The 24,123-nt window shown below is 37.4% G+C and overlaps 2 protein-coding genes across 2 annotated transcripts in view; one reads left to right on the top strand and one right to left on the bottom strand.

Moving 5' to 3' along the window:
* LOC150090939 (sodium-coupled monocarboxylate transporter 1-like) overlaps window positions 1-6,039 on the top strand; it is a 133,333-nt gene extending 127,294 nt beyond the window's left edge. Inside the window, exons 13-15 of the mRNA XM_090378322.1 lie at window positions 2,826-2,926; window positions 4,119-4,231; window positions 5,926-6,039. Of these exons, the coding sequence (XP_090234448.1) occupies window positions 2,826-2,926; window positions 4,119-4,231; window positions 5,926-6,039 (328 nt within the window). The remainder of the gene's footprint in view (window positions 1-2,825; window positions 2,927-4,118; window positions 4,232-5,925) is intronic.
* Window positions 6,040-13,518: 7,479 nt separating this feature from the next.
* Window positions 13,519-24,123, bottom strand: part of LOC150090938 (uncharacterized) — a 37,925-nt gene continuing 27,320 nt past the window's right edge. The window contains exon 5 of the mRNA XM_090378232.1: window positions 13,519-13,970. Within this exon, the coding sequence (XP_090234358.1) occupies window positions 13,519-13,970 (452 nt within the window). The remainder of the gene's footprint in view (window positions 13,971-24,123) is intronic.

Below are 24,123 nucleotides of genomic sequence, written 5' to 3'. Positions count from 1 at the left end.
TGTCATCAACAAATCTTTTCCATTTATGCATGGGAAATTCCAAACCCTCAAAAATTCGAACTTCCAACTCTTCCATAGCTAAGTTAGCCACTATGGCACTAATGGGGGAACCTATGGCTGTGCCATGGATCTGCTTATACATGACTTCTTGGAAAACCATGGTGGTACTGGATAAACAGAACTCCACACCCTCACAATTATCATTAACACTAAGAAGAGACCTAGAACTTAACAAAACATCCTTTTCTAATGCCATTCTGACACACTGGACTCCGAATTTAATAGGGATACAAGTGAACAATGATGTAACATCAAAAGAATTAGTGTTAATGATATTTGTGAGGGTGTGGAGTTCTGTTTATCCAGTACCACCATGGTTTTCCAAGAAGTCATGTATAAGCAGATCCATGGCACAGCCATAGGTTCCCCCATTAGTGCCATAGTGGCTAACTTAGCTATGGAAGAGTTGGAAGTTCGAATTTTTGAGGGTTTGGAATTTCCCATGCATAAATGGAAAAGATTTGTTGATGACACATTCACCATTATACAAAAGGGGAGGGAGAATCAGATACTTGATGTACTTAATAGCTTCTCCCCTTTCATTAAATTTACTTAGGAGGTGGAAGCAGAGGGGACCCTACCATTCCTTGACGTGTTGGTTATTAGGGATGGTTGTAGGCTCAAGACCAAGGTGTTTAGAAAGCCCATGTGCCGAGGTCAATATACTCATTATACCTCGGCACAAGCCAGCCAACACAAGGGTAGTGCTGTCAAGGCTTTAGTAGATAGGGTGTGGTCCCACTGTAGCACCTCCGAGGACAGAGATAACGAAATTATTCGTGTCACGGCAGACCTCAAGAAATGCGGCTACCCCCAGAGGGTGTTGGACAGAATTATTAGAGGAGCGGAGTCCACCCGTACTGAGCCGTTCGCCCCTGTGAGCACTGCATACATTCCCTACTATCCGGGCCTTTCAGACCACATTGCACGAGTAATTCGGGGGTGCCAGATACGCTGTGTGCAACTCCCGGGACGGAGGTTGTACACAGTGATATCTTGTGTCAAAGACCCCATAACGAAAGAAGCCAACAGTGGGGTGGTATACGAGATTAAATGCCCGGATTGTGGGGTGTGTTATGTAGGTGAGACGGGGCGACGACTGAAAGACCGTCTGGGGGAGCATATGAGTGCAATAAAGTCCGCAAATTATGGGAAGTCTGCCGTGGCAGAACATTTCTGGGAGAAGCAACATCAAATCTCCCTGGAGGATGCTGTCATCACGGATCATGCACAGGGGTTCTGGGACCGTAAATGGCTTGAGAGTTTACGTATTGGGGCAGCTAGAAATTCCATTAATAGAGACAAGGGTGTACGTTTACATCCCCTCTTGGAAACCATGGTTCTTGGGCGAGATGAACGGTTTCAGCTAGCGCACTCCCGAGCCATTTCCGGTTCCGGTGCATAAATGGGAAATTCCGGTCTTACTCCCAAGGAACCATGTGACGAGTGCCGTGGATCTGCTATTTAAGGATGTGCCACACAGCAGAAATATGCTGTTGAGAAAGGGGATCGCTATCTCCGAAAGCTCCAGTTGTTACGGTATTTTATTAATTGTTTTTATCGCTTTTATCATCATATTTTATATTTTTGTATTTTATTGTAAATTAAATCACATCAGTTTTAGACTATTATATATTTTATTTTATTTCATTTTATACGCTGGTATTTTATTTTATTGTAAATAAAGTGTTTTAGTTGCAGGATTGGAATTTTTTTATTTGAATACCGGCTGTGTAAAGTCTAATTGTTCAATAGGTAATGTATGTCCCAAGTCCGTCAGGTTTTTGTAATATAGCTCCTCAGCCAATTCCTCAGTCGTGAGTTTACTTGGGACATCATAGATGAGGATGGACGGGTTGGTGAGTTTTGGTAGGCTTGAAGAGACCCCAGCAGTTTGGAGTCTGGTGGCCGCTTAAATATTTTCTAGGTCTTCCTTGAAAATGATTTCCAATAGCATTCCTCGGTTTCTGATGGGTCTCAGTGCTTTTACAGTGTGGTTTTTTCTCCCGGAAACTCCGGTTTTTCGTCCAGCAAACAGAATATCGACCACAGTACACCCGAGGAAATATGGCCTTAGTCGCTGATGCTTCTAAAACCCTACTACAATAACAACAACACATCACTGCCATATTTACGATTTTGTTTTATTTGGTTTTCCCATTCAGCGTTTGCATGTATCTCACACTGCTTTTGCCGTAAGGTGTAATATCTCAGTTATAGCTGCTTTTAGGCTTAGTTTTCTTTTCCTCCTCCCCCATCCCTTCGAGCGAAGGGAACTTCGATTCATTCCCTGAAGGAGTGGCTATTTAATAATATCTAAATTTTCACTTGTCAAATTTTGTGAAATAGAAGAATTGTAAAAGATTATGCAATAAAAATAATTTTACTAGTGTTTTAAAACAGGAATTCAGATTACAGTACAGCTAAAGAAAAAATGTTTTTATAATTATTAAAACAGCTTTTATCCATCTTAGATTATCCAAATTTCAAGTAAAACAAACGAGAGCAAGCAAGGAGCTGATTACTTCTGGCCAATTAAAAGACTGCACTTTTCAGTAAACCAATGAAACTCGGATTTTAAATACATTGTTCTAGGATCCACAAAAGCTTTACTTCCTTCCGATACAATTCCATTACAATTTCCTTGCAATTTTATATTTCTTGCGATTGATATTTATATTTAAAAATCTAATTTTTAAAATTAGTATTATAAAACTGCTTAACCTTTAGTATTAACGCCAATTTCATTCCTTTTAATTTTCCAGGGAGGATATTTTATCTGTGTATCGTGTATCATACATGTGGCTCAGCGTAATAGGCTGCTTATTCACCATCATTTTCGGACTTCTCGTCAGTTTTTGTACAGGTCAGTTTGCGAATGAAAATACACTGTATTTCTATAATGGACTTTTTATTATTTAAATTTTTTTATGTATGTTTCAAATTTATGATATTTCTACGACCAAATGCTTAGAGTTTCTTAAATGTAATGTGTAGAATTAATTTGTTTAAGCTTTGTCTATAATGAATGATTTCGTAGATGTTTATAGCAAGTTTCTCATCCATCCTGGACAGTTAAGGAGTATTCTAGTCATACTAGCGTACCACTTTTATGAAGTCAACGGCACTTTAATGCAAAATTGAACTTGTAAATTTCCAGCGCATAATTAACATAAAATCCATGAATATTTTTATTCGTTGAATTGCTTATTATTATCATTATTATTATTAGTCATATGGTGCAAGGAAGCCTGAGGCTTATGTTGCACCAGCCAAAAAAAAAAAAAAAATTCCCACATTACCCTGAGAGAGAGAGTCAGAAGTAGAAGGGAATCATCAAGAAAGCAAGAAAGAGAATAATGATGATATCCATCTTAGCACTCTCGGTTTGCCAAGTCCATTCTTACCAGAAGTGAGCTCCTGGGATAATTGCAGAGGTTATGAAAAATTGTCTGTCTGTGTGTGTTAAACTCAAAAGAAAATGTATTCTGTCGTCGATTTGCTTGTTTCCTCGACGAAAAACCAGTTTTCGGGAGAAAAATCCATGAAAATTTCGTCTGAAACCGACTAAGAGCAGCATGGTTTTTTATACTGAAAGCTCTAGTTTATCGTACAGCAAACAGCAAGTCGACCACAGAAAACGCGCGGTATATAGACATATTCGTGTATACGACGCAATATGGCCTAATTTGCTGATGCGTCTAAAAAAACCCTACAGCCAACCTCAGTCAATGCAGCCACCATCACAACAATAATTCAAATGCTGTATGAAAATTTCATTTATATTTTCATCTTACTGAACACCGTTTTTTGGATGTGTAGTTGATGTCGGGGTAAGGGGAACGTTTGAAAAAATTTTTCTTTGAAATATCTTTGTTTTTGAGTAAAAGTTAATTTTCTCGGTACTAAATGAATAAATGCTATTTGAATGGCCATGACTAGTGATGGAAAAAAATATTGTTATTTCTCTATGGTACATACAGATTACCTAATAGTTTAAATCCCATCATCCTCTTCTTTTCTTTTTCCTATAATTAACTGAAATATAATTTCTGTAGGTCACACAAAGCCAGAATCTCTGGATCCTAAACTTATAAGTCCTTTGGTATATAAGGTGTGCTGCTGTTTGCCTAAACGACTCAGGCAGAAGTTAAAATTGTGGGATGATAGTGTAAGTATTATTTATGATTTAATCACTTTAACTGCTGACTTTTCCGATGACCTTTTTGACCTGTAATTGAAAACCACGAGATTCAATCAATCTGAATTGGGGAGGGACATTTAGAGCCTCATTTAGGTTCATTTTTGGGCTTTCTTCTCAGTATGATTGGAGTATCCAGCCTCCGGCAAAGGTTGCCTGACAAAAATATCCGGTTTTTCTTCTGCCAAATCGGAAGAAAAAAAAGTGCTAAAATACAGGTGGTTTTCTTCCAAGTGCAGGGAAAACCATCTGAATCGAAGGAAAATCCGCTGTTGCATATTTGTGCCATGACGCAGTCAACGCATTATTTTATTATTTTATTTTTTTCATAGGTAACGTGTTCTCTTTAAACATGGTAGTCTGTTGCATGCATGCGCACACATTTAAGTAAACTGAGCATAGAGTACAGCTGTGCATATGAATATGCTAATAAGAGTTTAAAAATTAACTGTGCTATCAGTGAGAGGTACAAAGGCTCGGATACAAAAAATAACAGGTGAAAAATGTGACATCGCTGCTGGTCAAGGCCTCATTTGCATATTGGTTAATAGATACCAATTTAAGTTATCTCTCAGGACGTCACACATACTCTCGCCCTGTGATCAAGGGGTTGTTTGATATTAAACAAGAAAAAAAGTCCATAGTGAAAGTTTGATCGCCAATTCGAAGAGTATAGGACTTGTAATTTATTTTGCAAAAAAGGTCCACTGATATATCAAAATATATCTGAAGAAAGACCAGAGAGTACCAATAAACATGGTTACACAGTCCATATAGGCGAATTAGGCGTTTGCCTAGGTCGTCAAATTCGCTTTTTTTTCCACTTTAATTTTAATCAAGTAAAAATTAAAGTGAAAGAGATGAAAATGTTTAAAAAACATTTTAATCTTTTTTACATTTTGCTAAGACAGTGCACACAACTTATTGTAATCACGGTTGATATCATTCGTTTGATGTTATCACAATACAGTGCTGTTTCATGTAAAATGGCGAAACTCTCATGATTGTGAGAAGTAGATTAATTTCATTATTTGTTAGCAATCTGAATGGAACAAAGGCCAATGATACAAGGCTATAGTCGCTGAAACTATGATAATTGAGAGCAATAGCAATTTTAAGATTAAAAAAGCATATTAAAGAAATTAAAGAATGTTATATTAAAAAATTATTTTAATGCTGATATATATATTTAATTTTATAATATAATAGTAAATTTGTATTAAATATTTTAAAAATATATTTATTCCAAAGATTTTTATTTCTTATTCAGTTCTTATTATGTCAGGTATGTATTATATACAAAGTATTTATATACCATATAATTGCATATCATTGATATTTACTAGATTTTAATTCGATGTTGTCAAAGCTTTGGCTGATAGAATTTTTGGTATGTTCATAATAAGCCAGAAGGGTCGCGATAAACGCAATAATTTCTGTAAATTTACGAATAATTTATGTAAATAATTTATTTGTCATCTTTAACTAGTGCTGTGCAAACTTCAATTTCAAAATGAATTCAAATTCTAGAATCAAAAATATTGCGCATATGCCAAGTACGTATGATGTTCTCGTACTGTAGTTCTTTCTTGTTTGACAACGTTTGTTGTAATGTTTTGTTCTATAGAGAAACTCTCTCATTTCTTCGTTATTACCTCTTATAGATGGCTTCTTCGAGGGAAATGGCTTCCATTCCAGAGGACTCAACATTGAAATCTGGAACTCTTAATCATGCTTTTGCATCTAGTTCATCTGAACTAAATGAGCATAAAACTTAAGGAGGTGGAAAAATTACATCATAAAGAACAAAGGAATATGCGCTTTTAATGACCACCATGATGGCTTTTGAAGAAAGATACAGAAGAGGTACTGCTGCTGCTGCTGCTGAAAGGCTTGATTAAGGTGTTGCAGTTTGCAATCCTATATGTCATTCTGGTAGAGTCATCATGATAGATAATACTTAGAACATTTATTTGATCTAATTAAAACATTAAACAATAGACCTCCCATTTATTATTATTGGCAGTAGCCATATAGTGCAAGGAAGCTGCAGATTTTTGCTGCAATTCCCCCTCCACCAAATAATAAATAATAAAGATATTGTTATTATTATTAGAATGAAAATCAACTAAATAAAAATAGATAATAGGAAATAAAAACATATAAATATTAAAAATTAATAATAAAATATAAATATACATAAAAATTAAAATAAACAACCTATGTGGTTTCCTCCTCACGTAAGTAACAATCCAGTTCACCTTTGAATTTCCCCAAGTTGTTATCCTCACCTATGAAATTGTTGGACACAGTACAGGGCAAATTTATTGCAGTAATTAATTAAAAGGCTGCTCAAAGAATACTTGCTATAATCCAGTCTAACTCTCTCTTTCTCCATAATTTGAATTTATACTCCTAGTTCTGGAATCGTTCATAACTGTAAAAATTTTATCCTCATCCATTTTACTGTTTCCTTTCAGAGTTTTTATTGACCTCAGTCAAGCCTCCTCTAAAGTGCCTGGTTGCCAAGTTCTGTAACCCACAGATTACATGTTCGAAGTCTTCTCATATACATATTGGTGCCCTTTCGCAGATCTCACCAAAAGGGTTGCCCGTCTTTGTACACTCTCAAGAAATTAGATGTCTCTTTTCAGATGCGGTCTCCATATTTGGACAGTATTCCAAGTGCAACATTACAATAGCTTTATACAGTGGTATTATGATCTCCTTATCCCTACAAGCAAATTTTCAATAAATCATAGATACGACATGATGGTCATTCCTTTCCACCTGTGTACACTGCTCGAAGAACTTCATATTCGGCCGTATAGTAACTCTCATATCCCCATCTTCTTCTTCTTCTATTGTTTTTAATTCAATTCCACCAAGTATATAAGTTATTTTGGAGTTGCTGTTCCTCAAAATTAAGACCCTTGCATTTTGCTGCATTAAAATGTCGATACTACTTTTCTGACCATTCTTGAAGCCTATCCAAGTCATCCTGAAGGAGCGTTGCTTGACGCTGATCATTTATCACTCTCCCAATCTTCGCACCATCCGTAAATTTTGACATTGCGCCCTCTATCCTTGATCGCTGTCATCTATGAAAATTAATAATGTTGTTCTCGGGACCGATCCTTGGAAGATCCTGCTCCTAAAGTTACACCAATCTGAAGAGTAACCGTTAATCATAATGTTCTGCCTCCTGCCCTGCAGCCACCCTTGCAATAAATATTAGAATCTTGCCCATGTACCAACAGCTTATACCCCTCATGAATGAGTCAAACTCTTTTCTAAAGTCTTAATAAAGGATATAGAAGTTATTTTTACATGCAGATTATGAATAAATGACAAAATAGCCAACAAGGTCAGTTAACCATGACTTTCCCTTTCCCCCCCCCCTTAACAAACTTGTGTTACGTATGCTTCAGAATTCCATTTCTGTTTACATGTTCTTCTATTGCACCGTATATCACTGCCTCCATGATTTTTTCTACCAGTGATGTTAGACTGACATCATCTGTATTTACCCACTTCCCTCTTCGAACGATCTTTATGTATTAGTGATACCTTGCCACTTCTTCAATCCAGAGGAATCTCTCACGAGTCCAGTGATGCCCTCATAATTAAGCCTAATGGTTTAATGAAATCTCTCGCAGACTCCTTAAACATCACTGGTTATACATGTATATCAGTTCCTTATTTGCTTTTAAAGTTGTTTTAATAAATAGTCATCAGTAATTTCAATATCGATAATTTCTTACTGCTCAGCCTCATTCGCCCAGCCTTTGCATACTGTGAAGGATCTTTCGTCTGTAAAGATAGATGCGAAGTACCTGCTCAGTTCTTCAGCAGCATCAGCTGGGTTATCTATGGCTTTACACACTCATCAATCATGGTCAGATCCAATTCGTTTTCTTCATCTTTGTATTCACATATATGAAAAACTCCCTGACTCCGTTCTTTGCTCCCTTGGACAGTGATTTCTCATAATCAACCCATGCAAACCTAACCTTTTCTGTGGTAATGTTACAAAAATTGTTATATTAGAACCACCGATAATAACCTCATCTACTCATACATATTATGTCCATAAACTGTATTCTCTGGTCGGTTTTCTGGATGAAAAACCCGAGTTTCTGGGGGGGAGGGGAAACCTTGCTGTCCTTGTCTGAGACTGACTAACTCAACCACTGAATGAAAAATTGCCCATAGAAGTTTCTCACGTCATTGATGGGATTCGGACCTGGGCCTTTTCCATTTTGCTTTTCCACCCTGTAGATCATGTACAAATTATAGAAACGAATTTTTTGTTGTTATTTTTTCTTAAAATTATAATCACAGTCCTCTCCCAGAGTGGAGAGAATTGTGATTATAACCAATTGTGGGGGAAGGCTTCATCATTTGAACTATGATTATCGACTATGTCAACCTTTGAATACATGCAATAGGCTATACAAGCGATGACCTCATGATTAATCGCGTACTGCCATTTCGGTCTTCATTATATCCTCGGACGAAGTGTTGTCGAGTAGTGAAGAACATTGAAATTAGCAATCCTAAATGCACATTTTACACAACTGTATCATATTTGTTTCATTTTGTTTATCCACCCTGTAGCTCATGTACAACTGTAGAAACGAATTTTTTATTTGTTTTTTTTTTCTTAAAGAAATGCTGAACGTTCAACAAACGATTTTTATTTTTTAACTATAGTGGCATACTTTGTATTCTAAATATATTTTCTACAAAAATTTTTATTCACTTCTACTTGGTGTTTAACTATCATTTTGTAGTTATTTTTAGTTTAAGAGAAAACAGAAATATTTTGTCATTTAGTAGAATGATGTTCTCATTTTCCTGTAAACTGAAAATACTTTGATTAAAATTAAAGTAAACTTAAATTTTATTTTATTAAATGTTATCTAAATGAGAAAAAAAATTATAGTACTTATGTAATTTAAATTTACAAGTGTATTCATAATAAGGACTATTACGACTTCTGAAAAAGAAATAGTAAAGTTTAATTAATTCTGTATTGTATTATCTTTTGATTTTTCACAATTACCTCTTTGAATAAGCACATACGTGTTACAGGATATGAGTTTTTTTGTGTTTTTTTTTTTTTTCTCTACACAGCTCATCAGTCCTCCGTGATAGAATAGTGGTTTCACTACTTGTCACTCTCTTTGGGAGAGGTCTGTGTTCAGATCCTGCTGGTAACATTCCTGGCTTTTCACAACATGCACATGGTCCTGAACCCATACTTATACAGATATAATTTGTACATTATAACCCATAGGAATTGAAATGCTATATCAACCTGTATTAAAAAAACTAATTGATGTGCCAAGAAACCCCATTGCTCATTATGACAACACAACAAAATACAAGTACAGTACATGATAACATATCTGCACACCGGGGCAAAGCATATTCCGATGTTCATTGCAGAATGACAGTGTTGAGTGGTATAGTTTCATATCCAATGTTTCGTTCCTATGTAACAATTTCGGTGTACTTATTGTGGTGCGCTTTGTATTTTAAAAATCCTACAATAAATCAGAAGTGCAAAACCGGGTTCCTGGGAAGATCCCCGTTTTTGCAGCTCCAGGGGACAGTAGACGGTGTCTACAGATCCTTATTAATGACTCTTTTCCTACTGCATGTCGACTGCATGGAGCGAGCCCTGACGAAGTTCGATGGTGTGAAGCTGGCTAATTAATTCATTAAAAAGTTACAAAGACCGGTATTTAGCCATTGTTGAGTAAAAACACGGCTAATAATTCGTGATGCTATCATCCTGCAATAGTCACTAATCTTCTGTGGATGCAGAAATGTTACATGCAATTTCGTGGGAATTTTTTCTGCTCAAGGTCAACTCTCTTTTTTGTTATTTTCGAATTCTATTGCGTAAAGGAGCCAAATACGAAACCCAGTTTTTTCACACCAAATAACATGAAAATAAAAACAGATATTTATTTGATCTAGAAAACAAATTTTAATAAATTTATTTCTTTAAAGATACAAACTTTCATTTCAACGGAAAAAAAAAAAAAAAGAAAAGAATGGGATCTTAATACGAGACCCTACAAATGGTGGTCAAAATAGTATTTATTTTTTTCCCTCAGAATCTTTGTTTTGCACAAATGCGGTAAACAAATTGTAAATGGGCCCACAGGTAACACTTCCGATATTGCTTCATTGCTCCTCATGACTGTCCTGCCGATAGAAACCGCCACAGAACCAATGTTCCACGTCATCATTGATTTTGTCAGAACTTACATGTCATTCACAAGTCGTTATATACGTTTCCCAGAATGAATCGTAATCTGAAATCTATGGTTTTTAATAAAATTTCTGTTTATTTAAAAATTAATACTCCCTAATATGATACCCTATTTAGTATCGGCAACCTCCAGTCTCGTTTTAAGAACTTTATAATAGCAAGTATGAGACACTCTTCTGTAGTTCAGCTCTTGATAAGCGAATTATAAACCAATTGCAAAAATAACTACGTTTCAGTTACTGTCAGAGTATGATTGGAAAAATAATTGTCATTTACCTTAATATTGATATTCCATATGAAACAGGTCAGCTTCTAAAACTCAGATAGCGTAATCTCATATTCAGTTCGTTTACCCTATGTGACAGTTTCCTACTAGTAGCATATGAAAATAAGTCGAGATTTGTAAATAAAATAATTGATGTATAAAACATTTTAAACAGGGTATGTGGAGTAAAGAATAAAATAAAATAAAAAGAATATTGAAAATAACATAAAAACTATTTAAAAATGAATAAAATAAATTGGAAAATGTGACAAACTTTACATAACCGTTAAGGTGAAATGATTTCACCGAAACGGTTCCACATTTTTTGGAAAATTTCATCAACTTTCCAACAAATGTGGAACCATTCTGTACTTTAAATACGGAACAGTGTAAAAACTGTGAGATACATTATTATAGGCCCGGTGCTATTGCAGGTGATACGTATGGAAATTCCACTAGAACACTTACTATTTCTGAAATTATTATATTTTTTCTGTTTTATTACCGATCAGAATAATATCAATCATGAAGCTGATAAAGACGCAAGGAAATGCAGTGCTACTTTATTTTCAGATGTTTTTAACGCAAAGAAGATCCCAAATTAAATAACAAGGGTAGAGTTATTCGTATTTTTATATTTCAGTTAAATGTAAACTTAAACAGTTTTTAGTTTATACTATACAAAAAATAAAATATTTACTTTTGGTATAGGATAAACTTTTTGCACATTTTAAAATGGCCCCAAAAGCGCATTGTTTTCATTCGAACGGTGATGTCCAAGAGCAGGGCCGGTTCTGGTAGGTGTGCAGTGCATGCATGCACGCAGGCGGCCAAATCCCTAGGGTGGCCGATAGTGCACTTTAAAGAATAAAATTAAAATGTAATTTAATATTATTTTAATATAGTGGTCGGCCATGAAATAGCGAACGTGGCATTGTTAATAAATAATATTTTATTCTCTAATGGCCAATTCACAATGAAAATTAAAAATAAAAATAACGTAACAAACGTTACCATAAAATTGAGAAGTCACACCAACATTCACAATGGGAACATAAACATGACCGTAAACATATTTGATACAGCCTTAAATTCCATTCAGGAAAGGTTTGAAAATCTAAATGAATGTAATAATGTATTTAAATTTCTTTGTGAATTTGGAAAATCACTGAGGAGGAAATTAAAAAATTTTGTTTTGATTTAGATGTTTCCCTTCAAATTAATAAAGGAAGCACAAGTATTAAGGATATTGATGGTCTTCAGCTCTTCAATGAGCCGATAACATATAGAATTTTTAGCAATAGAATTGCAGACCCATTAAAAAAACTTGACATATGCTACAAAAAATAACTTGATGTCATCATTTCCTAATCTGTTTATAACTTTGAGAATTTTTCTGACATTACTAGTTAGTGTAACATCAGGTGAAAGGAGTTTTTCGAAACTGAAACTTATAAAAAACATATTTAAGAACGTCAATGACTCAAAAAAGATTTAATGATCTAGGACTGTTAGCTATAGAAAAGGAAATGTGTGAAAGTTTAGAATTATCAGATGTTATTGATGAATTGGCAAATAAGAAAGCAAGAAGAGTGCAGTTCTCACTTTATGAGTATATTTTGTTACTTTTGTTTTATATATCTTGTACATTTTTGATTTGGATAAAATTAAAATAAATATATCAAATATTTTTATGGATTTTTTTACCCCTGTCAACTATATGGAACTGTCATAAAAACATACTAGTAGGCTCCCATGAGTTGGGTTAGGTTATGAATCTACTCACGATCCGCATTGATAGGGGGGGCCAAATATCTCAGCATGCAGGCGGCTAACAGCCCAAAACTGGCCCTGTCCAAGAGATCGTGACAGATTGTTTTCGCTAGCAACTGATAGAATGGTACTCCGAAGGTATACCCCCCCCCCCTTTCCCACTGTTACACTGTGGTACAGATGTCTAAAGGCTTCAGGTGATTTAAGTTAAATCTGTACATTACAGGACCGACAATTCCAGAAGTCTGTGTTTTATTTGATCCATCCTTATTGTAAAGAGCTCCAGATAACACCTTGGCTGAAAGCGTTAGAAAGACTTTTTTTAACTATCAGGAAAGTATTGTTCCCCCCCCCCCCCCACCACCTCTATGCGACACTTTTCCATAATTTTGGACTGGTAAGTATAAAATATCTTCTAAACAGCAAACCATAAATTTCGGCTGTAAATGATCGCTGAAAGTGAGGAAAGTGATGAAAAGAGGCTACAATTTTAGCAAGAGAGCATATCAGATGTTGCAAATATGACATGATTTTTTTTTACATTTGAAATGAACTAGCAGTCTTAACCTATGTACACTCTTTGAATAAGTGCAGCGTGATTTGGAAAGGGAAAAAAAAGTGATTGCGATGACAAAAGCAGGACGCAAGAAATTGCACTGCAGTTTCTTGTGTCCTGAGCCATTTGTTTTTATTGTTCGACCTTATGGAATCAGCAGGCAAAATAAATCATAAATTTTATATTTTATAATAATATTGCATGTATTTAATTAAGTTAAAAATTGCACGAATAAGTTTCTTCTGTTTCTCTTGTATGTAGTAATAGCTAAATGAAAATCTATAAACATATTCCCAGAGCTTTATTATTTCGTTCATAATTGAAAAGAGGTAGCCCATAAAATGCATAAAATTCTCCTTTTCCTTGTTGTATGTTTAGTTTTCAATTTCTTTATCTGGTATTAGGTCTAGCTGTTCATCTGTATCTGACTGCATAAATGAGACGTTGGCATTATTTTGATATTTTTCTTCAGAGAATATGTGATCGTCTGGAGCAGATATGGGAGAAACTAATGTTGGAGAATCACCAAGTTTTTCATCTGCTGCTGCTGCAAGCGCTAGTTTCACAACATCAGTTTCATTTTTATCAGTCGAAGCTGAATCCGAAGTCGCGGCAGTTAATTGAGGAATTAAGGTTGGAGTCAGAAGTGGCTGCGTCCAGTCAATACTGACATTGCCAGGAAAGCAAAGATTCGATAGCTGAACAGTTGTCATGTTAGGAAAGGAAAAGGTCACGTCAGGTGATACAGATGATTGCTGACTTTGTAGAATGGAAGACAAACCGTACCATGAAAACACGTCTTCAGTTTCTGACGAAGTTAAAGTTTCTACCAACGAAATACAAACAATTAGTTATGTTACTGGTATTCAATTGCAATTTTATACAGCGCAACTGAGTAGCTGGTGTCAAATTTGGGGAGAGCATAGGAGGATCAATGTAATAATAATAATAATAACAATAAAATTTATTCACAAGTGCTCGAAATGTCCACATTAAGTCTATATGTGTGTCACATTGGTGGCTGAGTGATCTTACAAACTATGCAGTTGCTGTGGGAAGTGGCATACCTTATCAGTAACATTTATATCGGCTTCCCACTCTCCGGACCTAAATCCCAATATATATATTTTTTTTTTTTGGAACAAATCCAAAACAACTTGTATTAAGAAATGAGATGTCACTTAGAACAAGTTACTTCAGCAAAATCAGCATGCAGCTGAAGAAATCGTCAGCAATGCAAAGGGCTAATGGCGGACATTCTGAACAATTGTGAATTTTTTTTTGTATCACAAAATGAAATAAATGAATAAAGAAATATATGACTTAATATATAAATTGAAAAATGTTTGAATAGAAATTGCACTCAGAAAGAATGCAATTTCTATTCAAAATTTATCCATCTTGCTAAAAGGCAAGCTTGATATAAGTAGACCGCCATAAATAAAGGTGGGACCTACCACAATAAAACTAGTGACCCAGTTAAAATATTTAGGGGTTATACTGGATGGTAATCTTTCCTTTAAACACTATCTAACTTATATCAGAGCCAAAATACTTTTTCGAAGTTAGGTATAAAAGTTCTAAATTACTATGTATAAGTACATATAGAGGAAAATTTAGGTTTCAGTAAATTTATGAACATTTAGGACATTTAGTTATTCTGAATTGTCTAACTCTAATGTAGTATTATTCATTAAAACAGATTAACTTGGACTTAAATCGAACAAAGTAAAACGAATAAAAAGCGCGTGAACGTGTGGATTTGTTTACTGATTAATTAAATATGTGAAATTAAAGTATTATAAATTTGAATGATTTTGAACTAATACTTTTAATATTTTAATATTCTTATCTTTCTTTCTCAAAAAATCAGTTTAATTTAATTTAGTTTTACTCTTAAATTCCGTTTATTTTTGCAATGCACAACTTGGGGATACATATTTAGGACACATTGAAATACAGTACACAGAAATTAAAAATAAAACAGGCAAAAAATAACTATCTTGCCTACGAGGCGGAACTTTTAATGAGCAATCTCTGGTGTACATAAAAAGTACGGTAAGTGTAAGAGTACGCAATGGATAAGAGTATCTTCTCGTATAGCCGCTCCTGCGGAACATAGTTCTGGACGGGTTCCTGGCTTTGGACCTCGGCGATGTGCACTCCCAGGCCTTTGCCGATGATTTGGTCCTCACCATTGTTGCGGATAGCAGGGCCCAGCTAGAGGAAAAGGCAAACCAGGCGATGTTGATATTGCAAAACTGGACCAGAACCCACTGCCTGACGATATCACCATCAAAGACGTCTTCCATCTTGCTAAAAGGCAAGCTTGATATACGTAGACCGCCACAAATAAAGGTGGGACCTACCACAATAAAACTACTGACCCAGTTAAAATATTTAGGGGTTATACTGGATGGTAATCTTTCCTTTAAACACCATCTAACATATATCAGAGCCAAAATTAAAAGATACTCTGGATACTAAAAGATACTAACCCCCAGTCCTGCCTGGCTACGATCGCCAGGCAGGACTGGGGGTTAAACCAACGCACCCTGTCATTGTTTTGTAAAACAACCTTTCTACCGATTATCACGCCTCAGCGATATGGTTTCCCAAAACAGCAACTACAGTAAACCGACTCATCCTTGATGCAACACAAAGAACCATCCTACTGACAGTTACACGTGCTTGTAGAACAACCAGTACCCACGCACTGCAGATCTTGGCCGGGGCTCTCCCCCTTGACTTAGAGACCACGCGAAGGGGAATAAACTACCACATAGAGAAAGGAATACCCTATACATACCATGGCTATACTTTTGACGCAAAAATGAAAAGATATGACTGCAAAAACACCTGATGCGAATTTGGCAGGAGCGCTGGGCCAACTCAAACAAGGGAAATATCACCAGGAAATTCTTTCCGAACATCGACAGGATGTACTCCAGTCCCCCACTTGGTTTCGCAACCCGGCTTATACACCGCATATTTACTGACTTTAGCGCCTGTTGGGAGCTTGAGTGCTGGGAGCACATTATGTACGATTGCATACATTATGAGGACCTCAGGTGCAGACTTATCACCGCGATACACTACCTCCCCAAGAACTTGCAATCACATCTACTGGACTCACTAGAGGAATATAGGGCGCTAAAGGAATATGCACAAAAACTATTTGCTGGGCGTAAAACACTGATAGCCATCAACAGAAGAAACAGATTTTAAAAAAATGAGACACGCGTGGAGAAGACTCAGGGAGAACCTCCTTCAGGAACCTGCTCACTACTAATAATATCTAATACCTAGCGAACGCAAGAATAACCCAATGGAGACAGATGAGGATCTTCCCAGGATGAAGAGAACCACAGCCATTGATAACGGACCTGACCAGTATTCATAGTTGAGGAGGACAAACCTGGATACTAAAGACTACTGATGACAGAGGAGACCGAAGATATAGAAACTCAAAGTTTCCGCCTTGACGGAGCCATATTAGCTCAAGACTCTGCACTCTCTTGTGCGGTGCAACCCCTTTTTCTCCCACACCCGGCAGGTGGGGAAGTGACGGCTCGCTGTCTCCTCTCTCCCCTGCCACACCATTCCTTCCCTCTGGTGGGGCATACCTCACTGAATAATAGGGGGTTACCTACCCGATCGACCTTCTTCTTCCTATTTCACCCCCCAGCCTTCACTCTCCCCTCCCAGCACTTTCTCTTGCACAGCGCATAGTCCAAATTTAAAATACACCAAAAAAAATTTCGCCTGACCTTTTTAGGAACTTCAGCGTCAAACCCCATGTTAGCGCCTTAATGTAGCTGATCTAAAATCAACCGCGCTCTTTCCAATTTTATTTTAGGTCCTAGCCACTAAAATCCCAGGAAAGTAAACGGCAGAACCTGCCAGAGTACAATTGTCTCGCTGGTAACACCCGGCTAGCCTCCACGTGGCAAGGTGTGGGCAACGTCGGGTCCCATTAGGGCCCTGGCGGCCAATAAGCCGGATAAACAATGGGCACCACATATAACATTACACATGACCCACACACTTCTAAATCTCTGGTTCTGACAGGGTAATGTCACCGATACACGGAACATTCGCGGAGATGGGAGAAATCCCAGCAGCCGTTAGACCCTCAACATACCTCATATCCTATTATATATCTTGTATATGAAAGTATATTACGTACTTGTTTCTGAATAACTTTGCCCAGTTTTAATAATCTGTATTGTCTTGTTTTACCTTCCTCAGTACCTTTGTCAATCGATCTCAGGGTTGAAATTTTATCCAGAGATTTCAGTTTTATCTCAATGAACACGCGAATTACTCCTAACTTACATTCCTTATTGTAGATAGTCTTTGACTAGTAGAATTAAAATGAAAATTCTTTCACGTGAGTCCACACCAAAAATTCTATCAAATTTTTCGATATTCCTTATTATATCAAACTCAATGACGGCTGCAGCGAAAATTGTTTCGTTACTTGATTGATTTGTAAAAAATATCTTTCTTTATTTTTTGTTTTTTGAGACGCACCTGATATACATATAATTTCGTAACAGAAAAATATTTCGGAAATTACACTATTTGCAGTTCTTAAAATATTTAGCAGATAATTTTTGCTTTTCATATTTCTTTTTTTTTTTTTTTTCGAGAAAGTGATATGTAGCGATTATAAAAGGGATGTTTCTCACGATACGGACTAAATCCATATCATTCTTCGAATAATGAGTCTGATATTCTGGGTAATTCAGTGTGGCCTACATTGTAACGGTTTTTATGGAAACGACCCTTACTCCTTCCAGCACGATAACACCAGCATCAAAAAGCTAGGACTGTGAATGCGTAGTTTGAAGAGAATAACATCGAAACATTTCAGTGGCTAGTACAGAGCCGATCTCAATCCAATTAAACTTTTTTTGAAATGAAGTGAAACGCAGAATTAGGGAATGGCCGTCTTTGTCTTACCCTAATGCTTACGAATGCTTATGAATGCCTTAAAAAGGAATGGAGCACAATATCCCCCTGCTTTCTTCCAGAAACTAGTAGAAAGTCTTCCATGACGCATTAAAGGAATTATTACAAAGGTGGGTCAATACTCTATTTTTTATATAAATATTTTTTTCATACGTACAGTTGACCTATTTCCTTTTTTAGGACAGTGTATTATTTTATATACACTCATGTATGTACATTCATGAGTTAAAACATTATAACTACACTTGTCTCCACGAGTGAACGCATCCCACAGCACCTGGAGTGACGTCACCGACTGGCATGGCATATATAATGACGGCACGGTAGTGCTTGTCATTTCGTCAGAACGAAACTCGTGCAATGGAGAAAAGGAAGGACTTTACGGAGTTTGAACGGAGAATGATTTGCGGCGCTAGGAAGGCAGGAACCTGACCATGGTCATTGTTAGATGTTCTAGGGTCACCGTAGTGAAGATATGGCCCGAAGAAGGACACACAACTACCCAAATGTGGCGGGAACACCATTGGTTGACAGTCGAGATGAATGGCGGTTGGCACGTGCTATTCGGGACAACTGGCGGCCCATGATCCCTCAATTAATGGCAGACTACAAAATCAGGGCTCACGGAGAAATGATTTTGAACAGACCATTCAGCGGACGCTGTTGCGGATAGGCCTAAGAAGTAGGAGACCTGTTCATGTGACCGTGTTCGCTGACCTTCGACACCTCCACGTGCAATGGGCACGGGAGCGCTACGTTGGACTACTAGAAAAGAGTCGCCTGGTCTAATGAACCAAGGAAGCTCCATCATACCAATGGATGGGTGCGTATTGGAGAGCCAGCAGGCTAACAACTGCAACCAGACTGCGCGGTTAGACGAAAACAGGCCACTGGCGGTGGTATCATGGTTTGGGAAATGTTTTCATGGACATCACTGGGTCCCTCATCCCCATTGAATACACTCTCACTGCCAGATCCTACCTCGGCGTCGTGTTTTTTTTTTTTTTTTTCCTCTCTCTTTCTCTGCTGGCATCCTGACTTATCTCTTCCTCTTCACTGTAGCCGGGGTGCGAGATTAAATTTATTTAATTATTTATTATTTTTTTAATTATTATTTTTATTTTATTTTATATTATTTATTTATTTTATTTTATATTTTTATTTTATTTATTTATTTTTTTTTTTTACTCGCCCTCTGTTCTGGCACCTGGGATTTGGGCTGTCACTCGGCCGGACAGCTCTCCTTTCTTTCTGTTTTTTTAACAATGGTGAATTTATTTTATTGCACCACGGGAATACTTTTCTTTTCTTTGTTCTTCTTTTTCCCCTCCCTCTTTGGAGTGGGCCCCCCCACAGAGAAATCTGGCCACCTTTTGGCAACATCAGGTGTGTCAGAGTCTCGTATAGAGACATTACGCGCTCCATTGGGACTGGCCTACCTTCCTGTGGTGTGGGCGAGTACCCAGTATCATCTCTCCAGGTGATTGATGCTTCTGGGTAGCCAAGTGGCCAGAACATAACAACAGAACACACACATAATACATACAAACCTACACTACTCGCATTTCTGGTCCTCTTACAGTGTTCTCTGTCCTTCACAGAGATACGAGGCAGAGATGAACTCACGTTCTAGGAGCTGCCCCTTACAAAAACACATGTCCACCTCGGCATCGTGGAGAGTGGAGAGTGGCATCATCTGATGTTTGACTGCGAACTCCACGAAGACATCAGATGTATTTTCATCACAAAAATAACATACCTGCCACGAAATATGGAATCGCACAGCATGAATTGTTGAGGAGGCTTCCATCCTGCAGTGGGTTGATAATGGCTGCGCTTTACTTTTACTTTTACTTTACCTATACACGGCGGATGAAGATAAGACCTTTACAAAGTTTGCGCGAAGAAAAGCCCTCATAGCGGCAAACTTGTAACTCCCGAAAACGACCACCCCACTTATGCCCGCTGTTGATTGACCAAAGGGGACTCAACACTGGATTACTCCGACTCCAAACGTTACACTACCCAATGTATGGGTTGCACAACGGCCTAGATGACTCAGCAATGCCACAAGAATGAACTCCATGGTCGAGACAACATTCCCATGCAAGACCTGAAAACCAACTTGAAAATTCTTGGATACAGTCCCAGGAACTGCAACCGGACTTGACCTACTTGATTTGACTATGACATCTGCAGCTTTGCTGTCAGCACCATTCTTGCGATCCGTACCGACTCATTTGCTTGGTATGTTTACTCCCTCCCCTAGGCGGGGAGAAGGGGACGGGCTCCTCTGCCCCTCTCCAACGCCCCCTTCTTCCTCTGGTGTGGCGTGCCCCTGGTGAGGCATGTCCCTTCTGATCTGTCTAGGGTCGCCTTCTCTATCGTCCCCATATTTCTGTCTGTCTCCCCCAGTCTAACTAAAACGACAGCGTACGGCCCCCTAAATTAACATAGCAAATTACTAGCGTCAAAATTCCAACTAATCAAATTAGTATTTATTTATTTGTTTTTTTTACAGTGGACCCTTACCACTGAAATCTTCGGAAACTAGGTGGCAGGGCCTGCAGAATATGAAATATAATATACTGGGTACTTGACCTGCCTCTTCGTGGCAAAGTGTGGTCAACGGTGGGGCCCATTAGGGGCTCAACGGCTAAAAGGTGAGAAGATACATCGCACCACTACATTACACTACAGAACCATATCCATATACTTTTTCAATCTCTGGCCTCCACAGAGTACTGTGTTTCACAAACAGTATATACAATCCGGAGATGGGGGAAATCCCTGGTGCCGTTAGGCACTAAATACTTTACACTTTACCTCGGCGTCGTTTGGGACTAAGTTTTGCCCAAAATGGTCACCCGTGTATTCAGATAGCATTGGATCTGTTTGTTGTTTGTTTATTTGGTTTTTAGGAGCATTAGCAACTAAGGTCATATTGCTCCGGGATATGCGGTGGTCATTTCCGGACCTTTCCGCATCCTCCGTATTTGCTGGTGACGGGCTCGAACCCCGGTCTAATCAAGAAGCGTGTGCTACGCACTGCTGTTCCTTCCCACTTGGCTACGGAGGCGCCTGCATTGGATCTCTTTTAACAAGACAACGGCCCGGTTAACAAGGGCACGGTTATGTCCAAGCATTTCATGTGCTTCTCTGGCTGCCAAGGTCCTACGACAACAACCCCTTGGAACATTTGTGGGATACAATGGAACGCAGCATTCGCCAGTTCATGCCAGTATCTTGCTCGGTTGCCGAACTCTCAGACGTCCTTCTGTTCACTTTATCCAGGATACCTGAGGACACCTTCCGAGGTCTCGTGAAGTCGATGACACACCTGGTGCAAGCGGTTATCACGGCGAAAGGCAGCCGAATGCGCCATTAGATAGGTTGTCGTAATCTGTTGGCTCCTGAGTGTATGTAAATATAGCAGCTACACGTACATAACTTTTCGTGTTGAATTTAAATTTTTAGATTGATATTAGCTAATCAGCATACAACAAATTGTGAAATGCAATTTTTATAGAGGCGTTTATATATAAATAAATCTGTGTTGATGCATTGGATGAGCATTGTGTCCGAAATTTAATCGCTCTGCATTTTTCTTTAATTGTTGCATGACAGTAGCAATTGAAGAATGTGTTACTCTCATGATTCCTTCAGATGAAAATAGTCATTCGGTTGGAATATTTTAAAACCTACAGAAGAGAAAGAATGATAAAGTAAAGATCGTATCCACGTTCTACTAAAGCACTCATTGCCTTGGTGAAAAAAAAAAAAAAATGAAAGGACGAGACGTGTATGCTGCCTCTACAAGTGGAAGGCCAAGAAACCTAATTAGGCAAACTGTTCAAGAAATTGCTTCAAATATCAAGTTTAGGTATTTCAGTGCTAGGCATGTCTAGACGTTCCACAGAAGACGGTGGAATGTTCAGGCATCGAGAGACATGTTTTAAAGTCCACGAGACAAACTTTAAATAAATAAATTTTCTGTTTATACTCTGGCACGACAACCAAGTCAGTAGAGTTTACAATAAATCGTCAATACAAATATTTATCAGTCACGGGCTTGAACCCCGGTCCACTCAACGAACGCATGCTATGCACTCTCGCTCCGGACCACTCGGCTACGTCAGACCTGAGGTACATCTCCACAAGATGTAATTTGCTTAATCCGAAAGAACAAGTGAGCGGGATAAATTTTGCTAATATTTGTTATCACAATTACGTAAAAACACAAACTGGCTATGCGTTTAGACGAGACTCATTTATGTATTGGAACTGTCAACCTCTACATTGCTACCCATCTAACGTGAAAAAAAAAAAAAAAAAAAAAAAAAAATCACGCATTTCAATCCCATCAAAAAGGCAGAAATTTTATGGGCGTTTGCAACCCATCACCTAAACCGACTTTTTCAGTTTGTTTTAGATGATGATTGCCCAATTTTTCATCCAGAAACCACGGTTTTTTTTTGTTCAGCAAAGCATAAAAACCGATCATTGAATATTGACAATTTCAGGCATAATATAATAGGCGACTCCGTAGCCATGTGGGAAGGAGCAGCAGCGCGTAGCACACGCTTCTTGATCTAGACTGGGGTTCGAGCCCGTCACCAGCAAATACGGAGAATGCGGAAAGGTCAGGGAATGACCAACGCATATCCCGGAGCAATATGGCCTTAGTTGCTAATGCTCCTAAAAACCAAATAACAAACAGCATAATATAATGTCGCATAGTGCTGTCTTAACCATTGAGCTGAAAGGGCCGCCTTAACCATTGAGCTAGAGGCGTCTTCCTCTTTCGCGCTTTCATATATTTTATTTCGAAGTTTTTATAAGAATTTCCATTGTTTATATTTATGAACAATGGATCTATATTTATTTTTAAAATAAATATTTAGCATTACCCACTAAAATATGCATTACACCGACTATAAGAGGGCGTATCATGTTATTAGCCCAGGGCATCCAAATTTCTTGCGATGGACCTACTGGCGCCTCATTATCTTCGTTGCTTTACCTCAAAAACAAAAACAGTGATATTTCATAGGCATTGCTTTTTGTTAGAATTTGCAATAAAAATTCTAGTTTGAATCAGGTTCTTTGCACCCTTCGAAGTAAATTGTTATGTAATCCCCACGAGTGTCAGAACTTTAAACGAACGGATGCAAATATGAAAATGCTACCCTCCCTATTATATGAAATGGCCCAATAATACTGTATTCATTTCACTGTCGCTGATAGCTAGCGTTCGAATGTGTTCGCTTCCAAGCTTCCTGACACTGCTTGGTTGTACATGTGAAACTCATTAAATATTATTTCAATGCTGTTCTAAAATCTATCAATAGTATGTAATTACAATTTAACTGCAAATGATGTTGAATCCCTGTCAGTTGAATTTACTGGATCATTGGTAAGATTGCAAATTTTACAGCATGCCTGAAAAATTGATATTAGGAAGGATATTATTTCTTATCTTTCTCGTTTTAATTCTTCCTATGTATACATGTATAAGTAACCTGTTATGTGTTTGGCTTATTTCATGCTCTTTTCTCGCCCGTCTACAATAGTTTCTGTTGTGCTCACGTTCAAGAGGGCGCTTTTGTGTGGCGTGTTTTAGATTTTTTTTTAATTTAGTTTCAGACAACGGGAATGAAAGTGCTGAAATTATTTAATTTGTGTGATTACTGTTATTTGATACTATATCTTTTATTGCATTATTACTGAATTAGTGTCGCAAACATCCTTTCAAGTATGTAAATTATTTGTTTATGTTTCAAGTATATTTATATATTTCACTTTTCTGAATTGATTCGTTCATTTGCCTGTACATTATAAAGTGCATTTTCAAGGAAGAAATGAGGTAGGTTGTCCCCAAAACGCTATGTTACTTAATTTTGTTACTTTTTATTTTATTATTTATCATTTATTTGTATAGGTAGATATACAGACATTTCACTGATAAAGAAGGAGTAAAATATTTAATGCTCTCTTTTTGC

This window comes from Mastigoproctus giganteus, chromosome 1 (assembly GCF_048544385.1).
Source record: "Mastigoproctus giganteus isolate SK-2022 chromosome 1, ASM4854438v1, whole genome shotgun sequence".
In the NCBI taxonomy this organism is placed as follows: Eukaryota; Metazoa; Arthropoda; class Arachnida; order Uropygi; family Thelyphonidae; genus Mastigoproctus; species Mastigoproctus giganteus.
Note: the sequence above shows the minus strand (reverse complement) of the source record. Positions and strands in the feature narration are given on the sequence as shown.